The sequence below is a fragment of the Sceloporus occidentalis genome, unplaced genomic scaffold (genome assembly GCF_023333645.1).
Source record: "Sceloporus occidentalis isolate IW3139 unplaced genomic scaffold, rSceOcc1.0.p SCAF_2, whole genome shotgun sequence".
NCBI classification, from domain to species: domain Eukaryota; kingdom Metazoa; phylum Chordata; class Lepidosauria; order Squamata; family Phrynosomatidae; genus Sceloporus; species Sceloporus occidentalis.
The window spans coordinates 203,556,212-203,575,681 of NW_028316982.1; the positions used below are offsets into that span (position 1 = coordinate 203,556,212).

General features: G+C 43.5%; 2 protein-coding genes across 2 annotated transcripts in view; one reads left to right on the top strand and one right to left on the bottom strand.

Annotated features, from left to right (window-relative positions):
• LOC149319602 (chloride intracellular channel protein 6-like) overlaps positions 1-19,470 on the bottom strand; it is a 150,132-nt gene that overhangs the window by 17,291 nt on the left and 113,371 nt on the right. The gene's annotated exons all lie outside the window — the stretch shown is intronic.
• Positions 12,188-13,684, top strand: LOC149319603 (uncharacterized). Its single transcript, XM_089508434.1, has one exon. It carries the CDS (start codon positions 12,188-12,190, stop codon positions 13,682-13,684), a length of 1,497 nt encoding a protein of 498 aa, XP_089364560.1.

Below are 19,470 nucleotides of genomic sequence, written 5' to 3' on the forward strand. Positions count from 1 at the left end.
CACTCCTTTTAGAGCCAGCAAAAAGGTGCCCTTGCCACCATGGCACCACTTTCTGACACTCCTTTTGTCATACGTCATGTGAACACTGCACCAAAGGAGCACTGTGATGCTGCCCACCGTGTGGTTGGGCGGACAGTGTGATGCCAGCATGGGTGCAACATTGGGGTGTATGTCATCCAAACACCACACCCCCACATAGCCCCCACACTAGCACTTCAAGCCAGTCTGTTTAGCCCCAAGACAGTCATAATTGAAAGAAAGGCAGCCACAAGGGTGGCATAATGTCATCATTTACATCAGCAGTTCTCAAGCTGTGTGTCGCGACCCCTTTGGGGGTCGAACGACCCTTTCACAGGGACCATCTAAGACCATTGTAAAACACATATTTCCAATGGTCTTAGGAACTAAGACACCACAATTTTATGGTTGGGGGATCACCACAACATGAGGAAGGGGTGAGGCATTAGGAAGGCTGAGAACCACTTATTTACATAGTACATTAATGATGGACAATGATTTTTCACCAGCATAAGGGGGAAATGCACTGCACTTCTCAGCTCCCTAACATATTCTGGAACAGGAGAGACATATACACAGACCCACAAACAAATGCAGGAATTCAGGGAAAGGGCATAAAGGGCTTTGGAGGTAAATGACACTGACTGACCAAGGTGTTCATATGCTAGCTCACCTGCTATCAAAATTCCTTTTTTTTTAGGTATCAAGCAAAAATATTTTAATTCACTCAGGCTTTGTAAGCACTTTTGTGTACTGTTTAATATCTTCATTTTGCTGCACTACCTATATTTTATTTCTGGTTATATAAATATGTCTGTACATATTTGATAGAAAGGGTTAACTTTATAGGCCTCCTGAAACAGTTTTGATGGGCAGTATGTTTTAAAGAAGTAAACAAGGATTTGTAGCTCACTCTGAGGATAAGAGTACTTACTGAGTGGCAAGATATTGTCATAGATACTATTACTTGTATAGGATCATACAACTAACCTCCTGACAATTAAAACAAGCCATGTCTTCTAACGGAAGGCTACAGTGGCTATAATCTATTAAACAGTTCTGTATAATATTTTATTTATTCGTTTAAAATATATATAAGCTGCTCTCAGAGTAGCTTGTAATAAATCATGTTTTGAAATAATTAATCATAACAATAAACTAGCTCCTTATATTTCAGTGCACCATATCATCCAGCTCACGTCTTCTATAAAGCAGTCTAGTAGTTTAAAAACAGCAACATTATAACTTTAGGAAATCATGCACTGCATTTTTTAAACTGCCCAGGTCAATTGTTTGAATTTACTATAATTCAACCAGAAAAATGAAATACTAGCCACAGAAGACACACACCAAGAAGGTTACTTTTCAAACAAATGATATAATAATATGCTAAAACTGCGTATAACTCAGTTGTGGTAGAACAATGCTCTGAGTCCCAGATACACATTGTATTTCTTCTTCTTTAGGTAAACTTTCAAAGCTTGCATAATGCATCAAAATATCTGATGCTAAACAGGTAGGCATGAACAGTGCCTTGAAAGGGGATCACTTAGGAAAATGTATAGGCTCTTTAATTTTACTTTTGGGATATGTATGTTAAATGAATAAATTGCAATACAAATGAGAGCCAGAATGGTGTAGTGCTTTGAGTGCTGGAATCAGACTCCAGAAGACAAAGGTTTAAACCCGCACTCAGCCATGGAAATCCACTGGGTGATCTTGAGCGAGACATAATCTCTCAGCTTCAAGGAAGGAATGGCAAACCTCCTGTGACTAATTCCCTTAACACATGACAAAAGAAAGCCAACATTCAGTGAGAAGGAAGAAGCTTTCTCCTTGCCTCTCCACATGCTGTTGAAGCACTTCTTTTCTTTTCCAGAGGGAGATTGTTGTAAAAGCGTGTCTTTTATCACACTGGAAAAAATCTGTTTGGCAAAAGACATACTTTTACTACCCTCTCTCTTTGAAAGGAGAATGGATGTCCTACAATGTTATAGCAATAGCAAGTACATTTCTATACCGCTTATCAGTGCACTTAGGCACTCCCTAAGCGGTTTACAAAGTGTAAAGTCATTTTAGTGACCTTGGAAGGATGCGAGCTTGAGTTGAGCTTGAGCCATTTCACTAGTATTGAATTCACAGCCTTATGGTTTGTGAGTGAGTGGCTGCAGTACAGGCATTTAACCACTGCACCACCAGGGAGATGTAAGGAGAAAGTTGCTTCTCTCCTGCTGCATGCCAAGAAAACCTTATGTAGGATTATCATAACTTGGAATTGACATGAATGCACATAACAACAACAGTCTATGTTAGATACACTGGGCTTTGAGTAAGAAGCAGTGATGTTATGTAGTTTGGTTTATTTCAGTTAAAGAGTACACAATAACCACAGCTTTGGTCAATACGAATTTTACTTCTGCCTCATTTTCAAAAATGTAGCAAGGATAAAAGTCACCAATAATCTATCTAATCCTGAGGCAATATTTGGGTAGAACTGTTCTGTATTTGAAACAGTGCAAAGACTTATGGTGAAAGGATAGGAATAAAATTTATATTCAATTCCAGAACATGTGAGGTTCCCAGAACCAAATTATGTATTGTGTAGTAAAATCCTATGCTTACTTAAAAGTAAGCAATCATATCATATCCACCAGCTGATTAATCCTTTGTCATCCAACTTTTTCAGCTGCTTTTAAAATGTCCCAGTTTCTCCTCTTCTCAGTTTCTCCCTTTGTCCTCAGGTTACTTCAACTGATGCAAACCACATTCAAAATGCCAAAGTGGTTTGTACTTAGCAGGGAGCAGAGGAGGGGTGGAATCTTGCCCTTCTCAGTAGGCTGAGGTACAAGTAGTGATGTTGCCACCCTTGGTGCCACCTGATATGTGTGAGGGGATGTGGCCAAAAGGGTGCATTCACTCCATCTTTTGCCATGGTAGCGTTGACCTATTCACAAGTAAACCTCCTCTGTAGTGGTGGTGAAGCAGGACCAAATGCATCCTTTAGGTGGGCCAAGGAAGGTCCACAGGTGGAGGCACAGGACAGAGCCCCCATGGAGGAACTAGGGGTGGATAGACCCAGCAAGGCCAAGAGCCCAGCCACCCTGGCAGGGCTCCTGAAAATCTCCTACTCTGTCAAGGGAGAGATGGGGGCTGTCCCTCCCTCCAGCCTGCCTTGCCTGGCCGGCTGTCTATCTGGCAGCAACCAGGACTCCTATTGTAACAGGGCACTGTGCCTCTCCTTCCGGGCCAGCCCAGTGGAGATGCAATCCAGCTAGAGGGGCCAATGGACACCTCCAGCTGTGCCACCCCGACAGACAGGACAGCAACCAGAGGAGAGTGAGGTGGTCACAGCCTCCCCCCCCCCGGTAAGAGAGAGAGAGAGAGAGAGAGAGTGCCCCTCACACTTGACCATGTCTTTCCACGCTGGTAGCAGTTTCATGAGAAACCTCCATCACCACTACTGCAGTGAGTCAGGACCAGGTGTGCTTGCCCTCCCCCCCTCCCAGTGGCAGGAAGGCCAGATCTGGTGTCATACCTCTTCTGGGGTATCACCTAGTGCAGGCTACACACCCCTAATAATGCTAGTGGGCACGAGCAAAGCATCTCCTATCTTGTCTATTCCTACACATTATTAACTTTTGCCATTTTGACTGCATTCTGATGTTACTTGGCCATATATGTTCCCATTTTCATTGTGAAATGTTGGAGAATATGTACTATGTCCAGTATGATGTGGTGTATGTGCCTCCAAGTCACAAGATTTTCTTAGGCAAGTAATCCTCGGAGGTGGTTTTGCCAGTTCATTCCTCTGAAATATAGCCTACGGCATCTGGTATTTATTGGCAGCCTTCCATCCAAATACCAGGGCTGACCTTACCTAGTTTTCAAGATTAGTCAGGATCTAGTGCCTTTAAAATATTTAGGCTCTTCAGTGTGACTTACTCCCAAGTAAATAAGTATAGGATTGTAGCCTAAACTCCTTTTGCCTTATGGACATAGTTTAGTTTTCTCCCAAAATTTATTCACTGAAGTAATTTTCTCCCAGTATTTATTCACTGGTAGACTTCAGTTGAAATGACATCAGGCTACTAAACAGCTGGCCATTTTATGTTAATGCAAGTCAGAAAATAACTCTATGTTGAATAAATAATCAAACAAATAAATAATGTTATAGGGATCAACCGGGGGAGGTGAACAGCTCAATCTCTTGAAAAGTTATGAAAGGAATTCATAATGCCAGCTTCTCCTAAGCTGTATTAAGGAACCATAAGGTTTCTGCATTCCCCTTCTATAGCAAAGTTACTAAAAAGCCAACGGTTTGTGAGAAGTTGGCCACACAAAAGGTCTTCTTATCCTGTTTGACATGTACATAAACTCAATACTTAAATATATTGTTTTGGCATAATTTAAAAATAATAATGACCAAATCTTGACATAAATTCTCAGTTATACAAAAAGCTGTTGTTTTACAGGTAAGACATTTGTTCCATCTGTTTCCATATTATTTGTGGACTTGTGTCTTTCTCAACTTTACTTGGAGATGGGGAAAATGCTGGACACAAAACAGGTGTTCTACCACTTCTATATGGTTTAGTTTGCATGTGTTTTATTCAGCTTTCATTAAAAATATCAGAAACTCTAATACATGCTAAGGAAAGTGAAGTGCAGAGAAGGAAAGTGCTTGAAAGTGCTCTTGATTTGCCAATTGAAAGATTTTACTGCATTTTTACCACCTTTGGTAAAAAAAATATTTAATGGAACATCTGCCATTTTTTTCAGTCTATGTTTTTAAATACACACACACACACACACACACACGTTATGTGTGCATTCAAGCCATTTCCTACAGCAACCCTAAGGTGACCCTACCATAGGGTTTTCTTGGCAAGTTTCTTCAGAGGAGGTTTGCCATTGCCAGCCTCTTAGGCTGAAAGAGTCAACTTGCCCAGGGTCACCTAGTCATTTCATGGCTGAACTTTTCATTCAAACCCTCTTCTCCAGGACCATAGTAAATGCTCAAACCACTACACCACTCTGGCTCTCTCATACACACACACAGAGAGAGAGAGAGACAGACACACAGACACACATATATATGTTTTAACATAGTCGTTACTTTGGAAATTTCTGATGTATGAGTGATTCATTACATTTCAAGTTAGTACATTAATAATGCAATACTACAATAATTTTTTTAAATTAATTTTATATTATTATTATTTTATGAACCCTTAAAATAGGAAATTGATCAAAGCCTCTTTTGAAAAATCACTAAAACAATCATTAACAACAGGGGTGGCAACCTCTGCGGCCCGCAGAGGCCTTTCAGCCAGCCCCTGGCTATCGGTGCCGCTGCCGCCGCCAATTGTGGCTTTTCGCCACTCCGGGCGCCGCCATTTCCCCCCCAAAATGGCGGCGGCCTAGAGGTGAAGTTTTGTGCGACCTCGGGGAAGGTTGCACGAGACTTCGCCGCCATTGGCGGTGGCCTCTAGGAGGCCCGCTGCCGTCTCTGGGGGCCTCCAGGAGGGCTCCGGCGGGGGGCAGCGGGCCTCTGGGAGGCCAGTTGCCGGCGCCCTCCAGGAGGGCCCTGGCGGCGGCAGGGGGCCTCTGGGAGGCTGGTTGCCGTCGCTGGGGCCCTCCAAGAGGGCCCCAGCAATGGCAAAAGGGCCTCCTAGAGGCCCGCTGCCACCACCGGAGCCCTCTGGGAGGCCGGTTGCCGGCGCCGGCGCCCTCCAGGACCCCAGCAACAGCAAAAGGGCCGGAAAAGAGGGGGAGGCCTCCAGCGCGGGCGGCCTCTGACGGGGCCTGGGGCCCCTTCAGGGGCCGGCAAAGAGGAGGAGGCCTGGCCCCCAGAGGGTGGAAGCTCTGCCCCCAGCATGCGGCTCCGCCCCCGGAGTGTGGAAGCTCCACCCCCGGCTTCAGCCCCCCAGTCGCCTGAGGGACAGCAACCCGGCCCCCGGCTCAAAAAGGTTGCCTACCCCTGCTTAACAAGAACATTTTGGAAATAACATAACTCAACACACCTCAAAAATGTTTTAATGCTAATGTTACAATTGCTGAAAAGAAACAAACGCCTTGTCTCCCCAAAAATAATTTGTCAGGAGTAACAGAGTTACTTCAAAATTCTGGTCTCAACTCCAATGATCTCAAGTTGAACTGCACATCATTGCTGTAATCTCAGAGTAGAAAATTGAAGTTTTATTTTCTCTTAAAACATTATCAAAGGTACTGCTGCTTCCAGCAACCTGTTCTGGTTTTGCAGAAACCGCAGCAAAATCTCAGAATATCTGCTATAATGTGGATAAGCAGCCTAGGTTACCAGGATTTCCCCAACTCCTTTAAGGCTTCGCCATTTCACAGAATGCAAATGCTTGCATCTATTTGCTTATATTTTCTTATCTATCTGAAATAACATTATTCTACTTTAGTGCTGCAACAAATTCAACAGAAAATTAATAATTCTGAAACAGCCTGTAATTAAGGGTTAGGGAAATTAGCTGGGGATCAGGGAGACTCAGTAATTTAGGTTTAAAAGATCTTGGAGCTGCAACAGAATAGAAGGAGGAAAACTGCAATTAAATATTAATCAGTGTAGGCTAGAAATATAAGGTTTTCTATTAAGTATTTGAATTTTTAACTGTTCAAAGTAACATTACTAGAACAATTGTGAAAACAAAGAAATACACTGGATAAAACACCTGGATAGAAATGTACTAACTTGTGTTATATTTTATTTCTTTGGGGGCACAAGCCATAGCTAATAAAAACTGCAGAGTTGTCCCAATTTTCTTTTTGGATGTGACTGAACATTATTCATACAGCTGCTCTGTTCTTCAAACTCCTTCTATTAAAGGGGGATTCCTAGGGATCACTTGTAAGGGGACAGGGATAAGTGTCCCACCAAAAAAAAGGAGCTCACTCCCCTCTGCTTTCCCATTTCTGGACTCCTGTCAGCAGTGGAATAACTAGGGGGATGCAGGGGGGGGCAGACTGTACCATCTAAGGGGAGTGACACTACTGCTGTTCAAACATCTGTATTTTGACAGAAGCATTGTAGCACTTGCCTGTATTACTAAAGTGCTTTAAGATATGGTGAGAGTGAGGTGAAGCTCAGTGGGAGAAGAAAGGAGGGGCTCCAGAACTTTTTAAAATTGTTTGGGGGGTTTTTGGAAAAAATATTCATTTAAAATTTTCCTTTCTTTAAAAACATTACATTTTAACCCAATCTCCCATGTGTATATGTAAATAATTTAGGTTATGTGTATGATATTGTAATTTGAAGGTCTAATTTTAATTTTCTAGTTGTTTATGTCACAACTATGAGCATGATATTTAATGCCATGCTATGAAATAGAAGGAAGAGGTCAATGAGGGGGTGACACCATGAGTTCCTGCTCCGGGTGACACAAACCCTGGGGATGCCACTGCCTGTCAGTATTTGAAGGGCACTTTTCACAGACAGAAAAGCATTCATGTTATTAGCAAATATGAGATAAGCAAAGCACAACCCGTGTGAGGCCTCCACCCCCCCCTCCCCATTTTGCAGCCTCTAAGTTTATTTTTAAAAAACAATTGACCCTCCAGGTTTCCACCGATACAGGATGTACCCTGTTCTCTTGAAATATACTTTGGCCCTTCCATACCTCCTTTCCGGAAATTAATATTAATAATCTGGTGCCTCCGCTGGTGATGGCAGAAAAGGCAGGGCTAGTTTAATCAAAAAGCAAAAACAAAAACCACATGATCACCAGACACAATCAACCAAAAAAGCAGATTATAGAAAGCTGACAGGACAGAATGCTTTCCTTCAAGCCCCCATTCACATAGATCAATACACCATCATGATGAATGCAAATTTCTTACAGTGATTAAATCTATGCACATTTTGCCTATTAACTAGAAGTGCACATAGACAAGAAGTACTGCAAGGGCACTTACCATCTAGTCCTTCCTGTGGAAGGTTATATCTAATATTTCACCACAACTGATTCAGGCAAAAGCAGGAGATTCATTATTACAATAAGCAGAATTTCTCTGGGTTTTATTTTTCCCCACCCATGATAGGCATTGGCATGAATCCTTTTGAGATCTTATGCATGATAAAGTCCCAGTACTAAAATAGTGGGACAATTCTGTCTGAAGTATCACATGTGCATTCAGTCCAGGGCTGTGAAAGTGAAGTTACACATGGATGCCACTCTGTATGTAAATGTACATACAGTATGTCCAAATACAAGATATGCATGGGCCCACATGTGCATAAGATGTACATTTGACTAACCAATTGGCTGCACATTCATGTATGCATTCAGTTTTTCAATGCTGCTATTCAACACAAGGGTTGTGTAACACAATTAACACACAATTCTACTTGTAGAGGTTTACTCTATGCCTGCCTGATGTTGGAACTTGTCCTGTGTGATTCTTCACAAGGCTGAGGATCAGTTTGTCACCATCAGCAAACTGCCCAACAATGTTTGAATCCTGGGATCACCATTTGCCACACTCTTTCACCTTTAATCACTTAAAGGTGCCCACACAGTTACAAAAGCAAGTGCCCTGTCCTTAAGCCATTAATCTTGCACTGTATTATGCATTTAGCACAGTCATTTGTCTTGTTGTGCAAGTATAAACATTTTAAATATTCCCTCAAGCTGGCATACAGCAGTGGAAACCCCCAAATGCTAAAAGGCAACAGTAACAATATTTTGAGCCTGGAGAACTCTAAAGACCAGAAGATGAATACAAAAGCTCTCAGATAATTTTAGCAAGGTCAGGCCACAGTCTGCACAGGGATATATATTACAGGTACAGATTCAAATGATAGCTCAGTCCTAAATACCTGTGGCCCCATACTTTGCATGTCATGAATTAGCAACAACCTGCAATTATTCAGTGTATTATTACTGTATTTTTACTGCCAGATAGGGAGATTGCTGCTTGTGATTGCTGCCTCAGGTGCTAAAATAAGTTGGCCAGCTTCAGATACTGTATGTTACAACACGGTTTGTGGACAGGGGCCAGAATTCCTGTTCTACCCCAGGTAGTAGACCATCTTTCCTGAGGCTTCCTGTCATCTTTCTCTAGACCTGGGCTGGTTGTAAATACTGTACCACCAATATGTCTTCTGTCTTTACTTTGTTCTCATTAGCACTGAATCACTGAAGTTCTGAAAACTTCCACAGGTCTAAAAACAAAATACATATGTGTGGGAACCCACTGTACAGAAGGAGAAGGGGTACTATGAAACAGAGAAGTGGATGTGTGAAGAAAAGGTTTTGCACATCTACAGTATTTGCCTAGCTTCTCTGGATTGTGCCTTTGCCCGTTGCTTTTTCACCAAGAGGCTGGAGACATGTTTTTACAAATGTTAATTTACTGTTTATGTGGCAAGCCTGCAAGCAGGACATTGACATTGTTTTAATTAAGGTGCAGTCCTTATTATAATTTTGGTATGCACAAATAAGAAATGATTATGAGAATCTCTGATAGGTCATTTCACAGCTATTTCTCATGCTAAGCAGTGTCACAAGATATTTCCTGCATAACACTATTATTTTCAAGGTGCCATGCCTGTACAGATTAACAATTTTCAAGTTTATCTTTACTGATAATATAATCAGACCTTTGCAGAGCAGACCAATACAACGTGTGTTTTGCAGATGTTTATAGAGGCTGATTTTCCATTACAGAAAAGTCTAAATCCCAGCAGGTACCATTGAGTTTTGAAACAATAAGGGTGAGATAACCTGAGAAAATGGGTAAAACCCACCAACAGAAACAATGCATCTGTCTCATTAGAGTGAGATAATTATCTTGAAAGCTACAATGTATCCTATTGTTTTATTACATCTACTGACAGTATAGATACTGCTTCTCAGATCTACTGTTTTTGGTGTGGTGCTTTCTTAGCAAGAGAAACGGCTTTATAATATGCCCCTATTTAATCATGAACTCACAAGTAGATTTATCAGACGTTTTTATAATTAAACCATCTTAGTAAAACTGGCTGTTCAATTGGCATATTTAATGAACACTTGCCAAATGTTGTTTATTACAGAGCTTAGTAAAAATAAATCAATCAATAAATAATAACCACCAGAAATAACCTCCAGCAATGTGGTACTGAAAGAGAGTGCTATAGAAACCATGGACTGGCAAAAAAGACAAATAAATGAGTCCTAGAGCATATGAAGAGAATCAGCATGGCATAGTGGTTTGAGCATTGCACTACAGTTCTAGGGACCAGAGTTCAATTCCCAGCTCAGCCGTGAAACTCACTGGGAGATCTTGGGCAAGTCACACTCTCTCAGCCTCAGAGGAAGGCAATGGCAAACCTCTCAACAAATCTTGCCAAGAAAACCCCATGAAAGGTTTGTCTTAGGGTTGCCATAAATCAGAAATGACTTAAGGGACACAGCACACACAGAGAGAACATATGAAGCCTAACTCTTTAGAAACCAAATTGACTAAACTGAGGCTGTTCTACCATGCACAGACACATGGTAAGATGCCCACTGCAAAGTCATGAATGCTGGTAAATTGGAAGGTAGTACGAAAAGAGAACAAGCACATTACAGATGGATTCCTCAGTAAAGGAAACAACAGCCCTGAACTTGCAAGCCTTGAGCAGGGTTACAGATGACTGGGGCTATGGGAGGTTTCTTCTTCCTCCTCTTCTTCTTCTTTTTAACAGCCTTCATATCGATCTTGACCCATGGTGACCCTATGGATGAGACATCTCCAGGCCCCCTGTCCTCTACTACTCTGTCCAGCTCCTGCAAACTCATAACCATGGTCTCTTTACTAAAGACCATCCATCTAGCAGGTGTCCTTCCTCTCTTTCTACTTCCCCCCAGCTTTCCTAACATTATTGTCTTTTCCAATGAGTCCTTCCTTCTCATGATGTGTCCAAAGTATGACAGCCTACAGTCTTGTCATCTTGGCTTCTAGGGATGTTTCTGGCTTGATCTGCTCTGGGACCCATTTGTTTGCCCTTCTGGCTGTCCATGGGATCCTTAGCACTTCTCCAGCACCAGATATCAAATGAATGGATTTTCCTCCTCTATATTCATAACAAAACTAAAATGAAAGGATGTGGAGTGCATGTGGAGTGGCAGCTGTAGGACAACTTTAAGCTACTAGGGAACTAGGATATTAGTGAATAGGAAGTGAGAAGTAATAGTGCCATCAGGGTAGGATTTGGGGGCACAAATCAAAAAATAGGAGGAGGAGTGTTCTCAAAGGAAACAGGGTCAGGGGTGCTCCACGCTTGGAGGAAAGGAACCAGCAAAATGCACATTGTTGCAGGCAGAGGAGTTCTGTGAGACTATTAACTTCAGACCCAGTGTGATGTCCTGGTTTGGGTTTAGGACTATGACTCTGGAGACCAAGGTTCAAATCCCTGTTCTGCCATGGAAACCCACTGGGCACACACTCTCCCAGCCTCCAAGGAATGCAAAGACAAACCCCCTTCCGAACCAACCTTGCCAAGAAAAGGCACACCATAAGAAGAATCGCAATTTTGCAATTTTGCTGTTTCTTGGAACTCGCCTCGATCCGAATGGGACTAAAAATAATAATGATGATGATGACTGTTATTATTTAGGAGAAATGTGTGAGTCAGTGCAGGCGAGGTACCTACTGCTGCTTACTTTGTCTTTACTGTATACTAGTGTAATTAGTATTATTTTAGAGATATTTTAATCATGTAATGTTCTTGTTTTAGATTGTATGCCACTTGGCAGGTTTTTATTCTTTCTCTGCCCCCCCCCCCTTATTTTATTTGACCCTTACTATGTAAAGCACTGGGCAAACTTCACAGCACTCTATGAATAAATGTTAATAATAAGAATAAGAATACTGCTATCTGTGTTAAGCCTGCCACTGTGATTGGACTTTGGCTACATCCACACTGGAGGAATAACCCGGTTTGGTATCGCTTTAACTCTTTTTCTGGCTCAAGGCTATGGAATTCTGGGAGTTGGAGTTTGTTCCGCTCTGGGCCCCACAACAAACTCCAACTCCCATAATTCCATAGCAAAGAGTCAGACAAAGAGTTAAAGCGGTGCCATACTGGGTTATTCCTCCAGTGTGGATGTAGCCTCAGAAGGACCCCCCAGTGCCTCTCCTCCAAGGGCAGGCAAGCTTTACCTTGACGAAGAGGGAAATGTCGTGCTCTTGCTTCTCTTCCAGAGGCGCAGCGAGGAGGCTGGGCTCTTCCCCCGCCGCCTCTTCTTCTTCTTCCTCCTCCTCCTCCTCCTTTCCTTGCATGCCATTCACCTCCAGGGAAGCCCCTCTTTCCTCTGGCCCTTGGGGGGCTCCCTCGGCGGAATCATCGCCAGCCTGGACTTGGGGGGCGGCCTCCTCCTCCTCCTCCTCCTCTTCCTGGGGGTCTCCAAGGGACGCAGAAGCAGCATCTTCCCCTCTTTCTTCTCCTTCCTCGGGGGCTTCTCCTCCATCCACCGAAGGGAGGCTCTCCTCGGGGCCACTCTCTCCAGATGCAGCCTGGCTCCGCGATCCTCCGCCCGAAGGAGCCTCCGCCGCCTCGGTTCCCGCCTCTCCATCCTTCTCCTCTTCTTCCTCAGCTCCTTCCTCCTTCCCTCCTTCCTCTTCCTCTCCCTCAGGCGTTCCTTTCCCCAGCTCCTCTATCTTTTCCTTCTCTGCGCCTTCCTCCTTCCCTTCTTCTTGCTCCTGGACTTTTCCCGTCTCCTCGACTTCTCTCTTCTCTTTCTCTGCACCTTCCTCTTTCCCTCCTTCTTGCTCCTCTCCCTCGGGCGTTATTTTCTCCAGCTCCTCTCTCTCTCCTTCCTCCTCCTCAGCTCCTTCTCCCTTCCCTCCTTCTTGCTCCTCTCCCTCAGGCGCGACTTTTCCCGGCTCCTCGCCCTCTCCCTCCTCCTTCCCTGCTTCTTCCTTCGCTCCCTCAGGTGTTATTTCTCTCAGTTTTTCTCCTGCCTCCTCCTCAGCCCCTTCCTCCTTCCCTCCTTCTTGCTCCTTTCCCTCAGGCGTTACTTTTCCCGACTCCTCGCCTTCTCCTTCCTCCTTCTCTGCGCCTTCCTCCTTCCCTCCTTCCTCCTTCGCTCCCTCAGGCGTTACTCCTCTCAGCTCTTCTCCCTCTCCTTCCTCCTCCTCCTCCTCAGCTGCTGCTTCTTCCTTCCCTCCTTCTTGCTCCTTTCCCTCAGGCGTTGCTTTCCCCAGCTCCTCTCCTTCTCCCTCCTCCTCTTCCTCGGGCTCTTCTCCTTTTCTTTCACCCTCCTCTTCCTCTTCCCCTCCTGCCTTCCCCCCTTCGCCCCCTTCCTCCCCTGGGAGCTCCTTCTCCCCCGCCTCGCCTGGAGCCCCCCCGCTCTCCTCTTCGAAGCCCCCGGGGCTCCCCTCCAGACCCTGGGCTACCTGCGGGGCCCCCCTCTCCCCAGCCTCAGGGTCCCCTTGCTTTGGAGGGGGGCTGCCGCCGGGGGTCCCCAATTCCTCCTCCTCCTCCTCCTCGGGGGGCTTGGCGCCTTCTTCCTCTGGGCCCTTCCCGCCTTCCTCCTCCTGCGCTGCTGCTGGTGGAGGTGTTGCAAGTGGTGCTTCTTCTCCTGCTGCCTCTGCCTGCAGCGCTGTCCCTGGCGCCTCTGCCATGCTGAGCTCCTGCTGCTCCTCAGGGAGAGGCTTTGCTGATTGCAGCTGACAAGGGCGCCCTCCTGCCCTGCCCTGCCCTGCCCTGCCCTGGCCTCCTGCCCTGGGCTCCTGCTCCTGATGCTGCTGCTGCCGCCTGGCCTGGCGCTCCTGCTGCTGCTGGACTGGCCCAGAACTGGCCCCCGCCGGGTGGTCACACATTCCCCACTCTCCATCCCGGGAGGTGTGCGCATGCTCCAGAGGAACAGATGAAGAGCTCGCCCTCCTCCTCCTCCTCCTCCTCCTCCTCCTCCTCCCCTTTGCCTTGCCTGGCCTTCCTTCTTCAAGGGGATTTCTCTCCAAGGGCTAAAACGGCGGGGAGGAGGCAGTGCTTGTTGTTGTTGTGTGCCATCAAATCGTTTCCGACCCCTATCATGAGCTTTTCTAGGCAAGTTTCTTCGGGGGGGGGGGTGCCAACTTGCCATCCTCTGAGGCTAAGAGAGTGTGACTTTTGCCCATGGTCATCCAGTGGGTTTACAGAGCCAAGCAGGGATTTGAATCCTGGTCTCCAGAGTCCTAGTCCACCACACTGACTCCCACGTCCTTCTTTTCTTGAACACGACCTACATTGTGTTGGATGTGGCCCCTTTTTTCCTGGGGATGCCCTACATCTCCTTCTTTGGAGGCTTTTTAACAGAGGCTGGGTGGCCATCTGTTGGGATGCTTTGGGTCTGTGTTTCTGCATGGCAGGGAATTGGACTGGATGGCCCTCGAGGTCTCTTCCAATTTTTGAGCCTTGTGTCCAGGAGGAATTCCAAAATGTCCTCCCTTTTGAGCAGGATTAAGAAGCATGAATTTATATTTCTAGTTTGAATTTTTATTTGGTCACATCCTACCTTTTTCTTCAGTGTCTTATATTTTGTGGTGCCTTGTCCTCCTTTTGCAGTTATAACATCTGGTCACTCCGAGAGAAGGAGAAGGAGAAACATGGATGGAGAGGAAAACGTGGTGTAAAGTAGAAAAGAAAAGTGTGGGTGGCGGAGGAAGGGGAGTTTTTAACTGCAGGGGAATCCAAAGGTAATACTGAGGGGGGAAAGGGCCAAATGGGAGCGAAGTCTGAGCAGGTGGCAAAAGGCTAAGCACAAGAGGGAGCAGATGGGGAAACTGGGACAGAACGGTTAGGGGTGCAGCTACTTATCTTGAATGATCTTATCACACATGGTTTCATGCCCATTGTTGCTTTTCCTTCTCTTCTGGCTGGTTTTGAACATTTCTATTCAAACTATTGCGTTTGTCCTACATGAAAACTGGATTAGGAGTCCAACATGCAGGGCATGTTCTGAACATGGGTTGAGTAGAATTCAAAGAAAAAGCCCTGCTAGTCTGGAAATTCGGTATGCAAAGGGATCTAGCAGCCACTTTGAGGCTAAAGGAAGAAGCTGGTAGCATGAGCTTTCATAGACTTGAGTCTACTTCCTCCATCTGAGGAAGTAAACTCAAGTCTATGAAAGCTATGTTACCAGCTTTTCCCTTTCATTTCAAGGTGCTACTACCAGATTCCTTTGCATATGGGTTTATTTGTGCAATGTTCACATGTGCTGAAATGTCCATGGATATCCAGGTCAATGCACCCTCAACCTCTGGTACAGCACACACCTAATTAGCCCACCATTACTATTCAGCCCACTGGGGCACTTGTGGTTGTGTAGTACCTTGTGATAGTGCAGTAAATGTGGTTCATTGAGGGCCAGCCCTATCATTAGGCCAAGATGACTTTTGTGTGCCATGAATGGGCAGCAAAGTGTTATTTGTGTTATTCTTCTTGCATTTTTACTTCAAGGAGAGAGGAGCTGCATTTGTCACATTTCACGCCTCATGTACCAGAATAACTTACCTTTTCTGGTACCAGAGTGATGTAGTGGTTTGAATGTTGTACTATGACTTTGGAAACCAGGGTTCAATCCCCAGCTTGTCTATGAAATCCACTGGGTGACCTTGGACAAGTTGCATGCTTTCAGTCTCAGGGGAAGGCAATGGAAAACCTCCTCTGAACAAATTTTGCCCAGAAAACCCCATGATAGAATCAACTTGAAGTCACAAACAACATAATCATCAACAACAACAACAACAGCAAAACCTGTAGTTTGAATGGATGGGTAACCTTGTTTCCTCATTTCCTTTTACATAACGAGTGTCTTGAGTCAGCCCTGACCACTCAGCACACGTTCACAATGTAACCAGTTAGAAATAGACCTGACCAGAGACATCACAAAGCTGGTCAAAAAGAGTAGCAGTAAATCCATTTGTGGTGTCACTGAGATCAATGTGGACCTAGGACCTTATCATAATAGATGAATCCTGCTCAGAAATGGGATTTAAAAGTAGAAAAAAACTGCAAATGCAGGATGTTTTTCAGACGATGTTTCTTCCAAACAGCAGTAAGGCGAAAATAAAGTGAACAAAAGTAAAAAGGTGTCGTTTTTGTCCACTTTCTGTTCGCTTTATTGCTGTTTGTTGCAAGCGCGTCTGAAAAACATCCAATGTCTCACTTTTTTTCCTGCTTTTAAAATCCCTTTTCTGAGTGGGATTCGTCTAGTGTGATAAGGCTCCTAGTGGCCATCTATATTGTTTGGAAATCTTTTATAGTAGTGTTCCCCCAATGGGGTGTCTTCTGGATGTTTAGAACTCCAGTTTCTATCATCCCTTGTAAGCATGGTGACTAATCAGGTTTGTGATCCCAAACATCTCAAAGGTGTCATGTTAAAGCTGCCTTTCATTATACTCCTACACATTTTTAGTGGGAAGAGGCAGCTTTAACATGACTTTTACCAGATATGGAGCAAATAATGCTGGATGTCCAAGCTAGGTTCAGAAAAGGAAGAGGCACTAGGGATCATATTACAAAACATATGCTGGAAAATGGAATGTACCATGCACCAATGGAATTTTGAAAGTAAATTAGTCTCAGCATTATAGATTTCTGCAAAACCTTTGATTGTGTATACAATGAAAAACTATGGAGTGCTCTAATTTGATCACTGTGTGTAACCTATACGCAAGACAAGAGGCCGTTGTCAAGACAGAATATAGCGAAACACACTAGTTTACAATTGACAAGGGGACAAAGGCTGCATTTTGTCCCCCTATCTATCTAAACAAAACAAAGCATATGTAAAGCTGGATTAGACTCAAAGGAAGCAAGTGTGAAAACTGGAGGAAGGAAAATTTAAGATGCTTTGATTGAGAGTTCCTGCTTGGGAGGGGGTTGGACTGGATAGTCCTTGTGGTCTCTTTCAACTCTATGATTCTATGAGTCTATGATACCATTCTACTAGTAGAAAATATCAAAAATGTGGAACAACTATTGAGGAAAAGAAAGAAAATGCAAAAGCAGGGTTACAGCTGAACATGAAGAGCCAAAAATAATGACCACAGATTATTTACATGACTTTAAAGTGGATGATGAAGATAATGAAATAGTCAAAGACTTTCTATACCTTGGCTCAGTCGTTAAAATAGAGACTGTAGTCAAGAAATCAGGCAGAAACCCTAGGAACTGGGCAGTTATGAAAGAACTAGGTAAGATCCTCAAATGTAAAGATATATAATTGAACAGCAAAGTCAGCATCATCCATGACATAATATTTCCGATCTCTATGTACGGTTGTGAATCAATCCATTTAAAGTGTAGTGCTGGAGGAGAGTTCTACAGATACCATGGACTGCCAAAAAATATAAATAAATGGGTCCTAGTGCAAATCAAGCCTGATTGTACTTTGGCCATATCATGTGGTAATGTGATTATTAGAAAAGATGTCAATGGTTGGTAAAGTGGAAACAGTAGGAAAAGAGGAAGACTGAATTCCATGGAGATAGACTCAATCAAAGAAGCCATAACCCTGGGTTTGCTGGACTTGAGCAGTGTACTTGATCACAAGAGTGTCTTCAAGGTCTATCCTTCATAGGGCCACCATAAATTAAAGCCCATTTGATGGCAATGAACAATAACAAAGCAGTTGAAGGAAATGACCTCTGTTTGAAACATTGGAGAGCTCCTGTTAATCCAAGCAGATGAAGGTTTGAGAACTATGGCTCTATACATGCCTTTGAACTTCATTTTGTATCAGCTGCAGCCATGCTGTCCCATCTTCTGCGCACCTTCCTAGATGTTTTGCATGTAAAATAAGTTTTAAAAAGTGAAGATTCTTGTTTGTTCAGGATTTGTCAGTATATACAACAATCCAAACTTACATACCAAATGCTAGACATCCATTTGCAGCTGCCATGGCACTGCTGGGATTCTCATTAGATTTCAGTTCTTGCAGGAATCCTGCTGATATCTTGTGAGAGGCCATCCTCTTGCAAGAACTGAAGTGGCTTTATATAGGCCTTTCTCGCATATCTCATTGATTTCCAGAAAACGTAACAAATCTACCTCACAATAAAATTGCCAGAAACACTGTCCAGCAATATGAAAGGCCACAGCCCTGAACTCACTGGCTTATAAGAGACCCCCAATTATTTTAATACAAGCATTCAAATATAAATAAAGGGCCAACGTGGAGTAATGGTTAAAGTGGGACTTGAAAAACTGAAGTTCAAGTAAGTACTGAGCCATGAAATTCATATGGCTGCATCCACACTGCAGAAATAATTCAGTATGACACCACTTTAACTGCCATGGCTCAATGCTATGGAATTCTGGGAACTGTTTTGTGAGACATTTAGCTGTCTCTCTCAAGAGAATTTTGGTGCCACAACAAACTACAGTTCCCAGAATGCCATAGCATTGAGCCATTTCAGTTAAAGTGGTGTCAAACTGCATTATTTCTGAAATGCAGATGCAGCCTAGATGACTTTGGTCCAGTCACATTTTCTCAGCTTGACCTACTTCACAGGGTTGTTGTGATGATAAAATGGGGAATAGGTAAGTCATGTATGTCATCTTTAACACATTGGTGGAAGGACAGATTATAAACATAGCTGATAAATAAATACAATCTCAGCTTAAATCAGACAAAATCCCATCTTTCCACAGTTGTCTTATTTAACTGCATGTTTTTGTTCCTATTTCCTTATTTGTTAACTGTGTTAGAGAGACTTTGCCTTGAAGGAATAATTTAAATAATAAAGACTGTAGAAAAATATGAAGACTGAAACTAACATTGGAGTGGGAACCAAATGAGAGAGAGAATTTCAAGGACAAACTCCAATAGTCTTACTGAGATTAACAATATTTGCTCACGAAAGTTCAGGAGTGTTCCATGAAACAATAGATTAGTTTTACAAATACTTGTTAGAGTCAGACAAAGTGATAGGAGTTTAAAAATTACCTTTGCCTGAAGGAGAAGAATGTAGGACATCAATATAGGGATCTTTTTAACAGACAGGTCAGTAAATGACTTTTCACAGTATTTTTTTTAATTAGTTTGGTTTCACAGTATATTGACAGAATACAATAGGATAGAAAAACTAGAGGAAGAAATATGTAATATATGCAAGTATTACCATACTACTAGCAAAAAATAGCAGAGACGATTATGCTATTTTGGAATAACTACCGGCAAAGTTAAGGGTTGTGGCTAAAGACGAAAAGATAAAAAGAACTACAGAAGACTTAAAGCTGATGAAAGACAACAAAATTACTGAAGATTTTCTATACCTAGGATGGGTTGTCAGTCAAAATGGAAGACTGTAGTCAAGAAATCGGAAGACAACTAAGGCTACATCTCAATGCTATGGAATTCTGGGAATTATACTATGTTGTGATACCAGTGCTTTCCAACAGAGAAATCTCTCAAAACTACAGTTCCCAGAATTCAGTTAAAGAGATGCCAAACTGGATTTTTTCTGCAGTGT

What these genes read in the sequence shown, in the direction of transcription:
- LOC149319603 (XM_089508434.1), top strand. Translation starts at nt 12,188, where the DNA reads ATGTCGTGCTCTTGCTTCTCTTCCAGAGGCGCAGCGAGGAGGCTGGGC.